General features: G+C 68.4%; 1 protein-coding gene across 1 annotated transcript in view; it reads left to right on the top strand.

The window, feature by feature from the left end:
• Positions 1 to 5,810, top strand: part of KIF1A (kinesin family member 1A) — a 65,704-nt gene that overhangs the window by 34,111 nt on the left and 25,783 nt on the right. The window contains 9 exon segments of the mRNA XM_006909908.1: positions 136 to 254; positions 1,140 to 1,225; positions 2,224 to 2,362; positions 2,530 to 2,701; positions 2,807 to 2,897; positions 3,657 to 3,775; positions 4,689 to 4,744; positions 5,395 to 5,503; positions 5,728 to 5,794. Coding sequence (XP_006909970.1) covers positions 136 to 254; positions 1,140 to 1,225; positions 2,224 to 2,362; positions 2,530 to 2,701; positions 2,807 to 2,897; positions 3,657 to 3,775; positions 4,689 to 4,744; positions 5,395 to 5,503; positions 5,728 to 5,794 — 958 coding nt within the window.

Here is a 5,810-nt window from a genome sequence, read left to right as displayed (position 1 = left end):
CCCCGCCCCCCCGCCTGCTGCCCGGTGCCCTGTGCTCAGCTCTGCTTCGCAGTGTCCTGTCATGAGCTCGGCTGTGCTGTCACTGGCCCCGCTCCCAACACGCCAGGCTGGCGCTGACTCAGCCTCTCTCCGCAGGGCCTTCGTGTACCTGAGCAACCTGCTGTACCCCGTGCCCCTGGTGCACCGCGTGGCCATCGTCAGCGAGAAGGGCGAGGTGAAGGGCTTCCTCCGTGTGGCCGTCCAGGCCATCTCAGGTGTGTGGGGGCCCTGGTGGGGAGGCCTCTGCCGGCGTCACACGGGCCTCACGCAGCCAGCCCTGCCCAGCCCCCGGCCTGTGCTGCTTCTCAGCCCCTGCCCTGGCCCCAGGTGGGGACTCCAGGAGGACCCTGCTGGCTCGCCCTTGGCCCGGGCCTCCCGGACTCTCCCATGTTGACCAGGCTGTGCCCAGGGCTGCCTGAGCCCCACTCTGGCTCAGAGATCTCGCTCCATCAGGCCCCGGAGGACACAGACGGTCCAGTTGGGGGCGGAGCAGCCTAGTGTGTCTCTTAGTGTGTCCCTTGCTGCCATCTCTCAGCCCCAGGACAGGCTGCTCCCCTGCTCCATCTGTTCTGACCCCCCCGTCCACTGTGGGCTTGGAGATTCAAGCCCCTCGCTGCAGAGCAGACGCCCATCACTGCTCCCTACCCTTGGCCGGGGAACCAGGACGGGCCAGCCATGGCGTCTCGGGGCCTGGTTGGCTCCCTACTCTTACCCATCTTGAACTTCCCACCAATAGGAGTGTGAAAGATCATTCTAGAACTCCGATGTGAGTGTGCTCAGGTGGCTGGGCGAAGCTCGCACTGTAATGGCCACCAGCCCCCCTGCCCGGCCCGGCCCGGCCCGGCACTCCAACACAGCCCCCCGGGGACCTCAGTCTCCCTGGCAGCCGGGGCAGCCCTCACCCCGAGGACCCCATCGCCCAGAATTCCCAGGCAGCTCCTCGTCATGTCACCGTGCCGCTGAGTCCCCGGGACCCGCGGTGGTTGGCAGCGCTGGAGACCCCCCCGGGGGTCGGAGCATGGCCTGGTTCCACGCCCTCCCTGTGCCCTGCCACCTGGGGACAGGCAGGGCCCTGACCATCTTCTCGGTCCCTATTTCAGCCGACGAGGAGGCCCCTGATTATGGCTCCGGTGTCCGCCAGTCGGGAACTGCCAAAATCTCCTTTGACGACCAACATTTCGAAAAGGTACTGTGCGGAGTGGGCCCAGCCACCCAGCGCCAACTGACGTACCTGCGGCCCAAGCCGGGGTGCCCCCGCTCCTGCGCCCCGGGTCCTCCCCTCGTGTCCCTGGCCCGAGCCTTACGGCCGCCCTGTCCCTGGCTTTCTGACTGGCCCTGACCGCCTGGGTCGGTCCGTCTCCCACGCAGCCTCCTCTGGTCTCGTGCCTGCTTTCCCCACCTGGCCCTCAGCCGCAGGCAGGGGCACAGAGCAGAGGGGCCCATGGGCTCCCAGAACCTCAGGTGGCTCCATAGCGAGATGCCCCGCCATGTGGCTCCCCTTCAAGGTCCCTGTGGGACACTGCGTTTCCACCACTGTCCTTGCTCCCCACCCCGACATCCTGTTGAGAACTAGGAAGGCCCCTGGAGAGGCCCCCCTAGGTCCTGGCAGCAGGTGCTGGGGTGGCCCTGCTTTGGTACCAAAAACGAGGTGTTGCCCCCTCTCCCCTCACGTGAAGGGACAGTGCCTTCTCCCCAGGGCCCTGTTGCTGTCCGTGGGGGCGTAGGGGAGCAGCAGGGTCCCGCCCAGGGCCCTTACCAGCCAGGCGCTTAGTTCTCCACTGGTGGCTGGCTCTGCCTCTCTCCCTCAGGCTCTTCCCCACCCTGGCCCCACCCGGCCCTGAACCTCAGTGCCTGAGTCCTCAAGCCCAGGGTGCTGTGTCTGCCCCCACAGTCCCTCTCTCAGGGGACTCACCAGTGCTGGGGTGCACGGAAGCATTGAGGGCAGAGAGCTCGAGCCGAGGGGCACTGGCGGGGTGGGGTAGGGCGCAGACCCCACCCGCCAAGCCGAGGCTAGAGGTGTTCTGCCCAGGGGGCGGGGACTGAGGGAGGGTGCAGAGCTGGAGGCCTTTCCCATCATGGAGTCCACACAGGCCGTGAGGGCCCGGGACACTGAGGCCAGGTGGGTGTGGACGCAGGTCAGTGAAGAGCCCTGGCCCCCCTGACTCTGGCTCCCGCCCCACCCAGTTCCAGTCCGAGTCCTGCCCCGTGGTGGGGCTGACCCGCTCCGGGGCCTCCCAGGAAGAGCTGCGGATCGTGGAAGGGCAGGGCCAGGGCGTGGATGCAGGGCCCTCCGCTGATGAGGTCAACAACAACACCTGCTCAGGTGGGCTGCTGGGGCGTGGGGCCCTGGGACCCGGCCCGTGGGGGCCTGAGGCCCCGCCGTCTCAGCCTGCACAGGCGGGTCGGCCCCTTCCCCACCGCGGCCTGGGCCTGACCCCGGCTCCAGGGCCCAGGGTCTCACCATGTGCCTGTGCCCTTGGCTCCCAGCAGCAGTGCCTCCGGAAGGCCTGCCCCTGGGCAGCCCCGAGAAAGCCGCCCTGGACGGGCCCCTGGACGCCGCCCTGGACTGCCTGCGCCTGGGCAGCACCTTCACCTTCCGCGTGACCGTGCTGCAGGCCTCCAGCATCTCTGCCGAGTACGCCGACATCTTCTGCCAGTTTAAGTGAGTCTGGGGCTGGCGGGCCGTGGGGCGGGCTCAGTGAGACACGGGCTGTGCCAGGGCCATGCACCCCAAGGCCCCGGCCAACAGTCTCCTCCCGCTCTGCAGCTTCATCCATCGCCACGACGAGGCCTTCTCCACAGAGCCCCTGAAGAATACGGGGCGGGGCCCCCCGCTCGGCTTCTACCACGTCCAGAACGTACGTCCTCAGAGCCCCCCCTTGACCCCCCTCCTTGGCAGCCCGCTCAGGCCTCTGGCCCCAAAGCAGCTTCGTTCATCCTCTTCCTCATTTCTCCTCCCCGTTCTGGGTACCAGCCGCGTGCCGGGCGCTGCCGGGGCGTGAGGACACAGGGCCCCCGGCACCAGGCAGGCGTCCGGGCCTGTGCTGGTGCCAGGGCTGCGGTGCGTTTAAGCAGGGGTGGGGCCGTGGGAGCCGGAGCACTCCTGCGGGGAGCCTTGCAGACGGTGTCCTCTCCCTGCGTCCCACGTGGTCTTCCCTCTGTGCCTGTCTGTGCCCCGACCTCCCGTTTCATGAGGCCACCTGTCGTATTGCGTTAGGGCCACCCCAAAGCCCTCGTTCTAACCGGTTATCTCTGTAAAGACTATCTCTAAACACAGGCACTGGGCAGGGCGGGGGGGACAGTTCAATCTATAACAGGGAGTGGGCAAGGGCCTGAGAAGGGTCAGACCACACCGCAGGTGACAAGGAGGCCCTCGTTACCTTCTTGAGCACCGTGTTTTGAAAAGGCAGCTGAGCCCTGTGGCCTTGGCCCTATCTGTCCTGGGGAGAGACACCTGGTGATCTGTCCACTGGGTGTGTGATGGGGGACAAGCAGGAGCGTTGTCCCCGTGGTGGGCTGGGGTCGGGCCCGGTGGGGCGTCCCCCTGGGCCTGGAGCGCCTGGCTCTCCGCGGATGCCCAGCACTCTCCTGAGTCTCTGCCCCGCCTGGAACCTCAGATCGCCGTGGAGGTGACCAAGTCTTTCATCGAGTACATCAGGAGCCAGCCCATTGTGTTCGAGGTCTTCGGCCACTACCAGCAGCATCCATTCCCGCCCCTCTGCAAGGACGTGCTCAGGTCAGTGGCCCTGGGTCATGGGCTCCTGGGCCCCTCATGGCTCTCATCCAGCCCCACTGCGGCCCGCCGAGCACGGCCCCCCAACCTCCCAGCCGCGAGGCCGACCCCTGGCCCCGACAGGCCTGACTGGCCTCTCCGGGCTTGTGCACCTGCCTCCCCCGTCCAAGGGGAGGCCGGTCATGGAGGTCAGCAGGACCCAGAGCAAGTCAGACGTCCCCTCAGGACCGAGGCGGGGGATTCTCAAAGAGTGCGGCTGTCGGAACCCTGCCCTTGTCCGGGTGTGGCTGTCCTGGGCGAGGGAAGCTGGAGGACGGCGGGTGGCACGGGGAGGGGTGGCTTCTGCTGCGGCCGAGAACCCACAGAGGACCCGCCACACCGCCTCCCGCAGCCCTTAGCGCCCAGACCGAGCGGGGGGACATGCGCCCGCTCTCTCGCTGCACCCCGCCTCCCGGGGCTCGGAGGGCCGGCTGAGTGCCCCTCTGTGGCCAGACCGACCCTTCCCGGCCATCACCATCCAGGTGCAGGGAGAACAGGTGGGGGTCAGGACCCTGGGACGCTCCGCTGCCGTCTCCGCCTCCCTCAGAGCAAGGCGGGGCGTCCGGGGCATCAGGGACAGAGAAGGCCGCGGGACCCGCTGGTTTGGGGGCGTTTGGCCCCAGGAGGCGTGTCTGTCCTTGGAGGTGCTGAGGGAGGCTCTGTCCTGCAAGTTCCTGCAACCGGAGCCCGACCTCGCCCCTGTCTTTGTGGCCTCGCGGGGCCCCCCGGGTGGGCCTGGGGTTCCCAAGCTGGGGGAGGGCCTGCGACCAGGACGTCTCCCAGTGCTGCTGACTGGCCCCCGCCAGCGCCTGCCCTCGGCTGCCCGCTCTGGCTCAGGCCCCCGCGGGCCCCAGCCTCACTCCAGCTTCCTCCACAGCCCCCTGAGGCCCCCTCGCCGCCATTCCCCACGGCTCATGCCGCTGTCCAAGCCAGGTAGGCTCCACAGGGGGCACCCTGGGGGCTGCAGCGCCCGTGCGCTGGGTGCCAGTGTGGGTGGGCCCCCCGCAGCTGACCACAGTCCTCTGGTGGGTCGTTGCCCTCCCAGGGTCTGGGGGCCCCATGCAGCATGGGAGCCCGGGGAGCAGGCAATGAGGGGGCTGGGGCTGCAGTGGGGCTCAGGGCCGTCTGAGCCTGTTTGTCAGGAGCTGGATCCGCGCGGAGGGCCAGTGGGACCTGAGGGACGGGACTCACCTGTGCTGGAACAAAGTGCTCGGACTGGTGCAGGAGGCAGTGGCCAAGCGTGGTGTGGCAGAGGGTCCTGGGCAGGTGGTGGCCTCTGCGCCAGCCTGGCTCCTGCTGCCCTGCTGGTTCTGTGTGTCTCAAGCCCGGGCCCTCTCGAGGGGCTGGTGTGTGCGGCCACCTGCTGCCTCCCCTGGGCACGGAGAAGCAAGCGTCACATCCATTCCTGAGCCAGCATGTGGCTGCTGAGGCCTGACTGAGCCCAGTATCGGCACTTCCTGGGCGCGGGGCGGGGTCTGCGGCTCGTTTTTCTTGGAGCGAGGTGCCCTCGCTCGCTGCCGTCGAGGTGTCCCCAAGCCCGGCGTCCCCCTCCAGCGAGCCCTCTCCTTTCGCCCCCTCCCCAGTGCCTGCCACCAAGCTCAGCACGCTGACCCGGCCGTGCCCCGGGCCTTGCCACTGCAAGTACGACCTGCTAGTCTACTTCGAGATCTGCGAGCTGGAGGCCAACGGCGAGTGAGTCCAATGCCCGCGCTGGGGATGGGCCGTAGTCCCCGGGGGCTGTGGTGGGGGGAGGACGGGGCCCTAGGGACAGGTTGAGGTGGCACATGTGGGCTCCTTGCCCAGCCGACTTTGGTCTCCGTGGACCGGGCCACCCCGCGTTCACCTCGGGGCCACGTGTCTGCTGCGGGAGGGTGGGGAGGGGGCAGGCCCTGGCCTCAGACCTCTCTCCCCGCCAGTTACATCCCTGCAGTGGTGGACCACCGTGGCGGCATGCCGTGCACAGGGACCTTCCTGCTGCACCAGGTACGAGGCCGTCCCC

Source organism: Pteropus alecto, unplaced genomic scaffold (assembly GCF_000325575.1).
Source record: "Pteropus alecto unplaced genomic scaffold, ASM32557v1 scaffold143, whole genome shotgun sequence".
Taxonomy (NCBI): domain Eukaryota; kingdom Metazoa; phylum Chordata; class Mammalia; order Chiroptera; family Pteropodidae; genus Pteropus; species Pteropus alecto.
The sequence above is the reverse complement of the archived record's forward strand: the minus strand, read 5'-3'. Positions and strand labels throughout refer to the sequence as shown.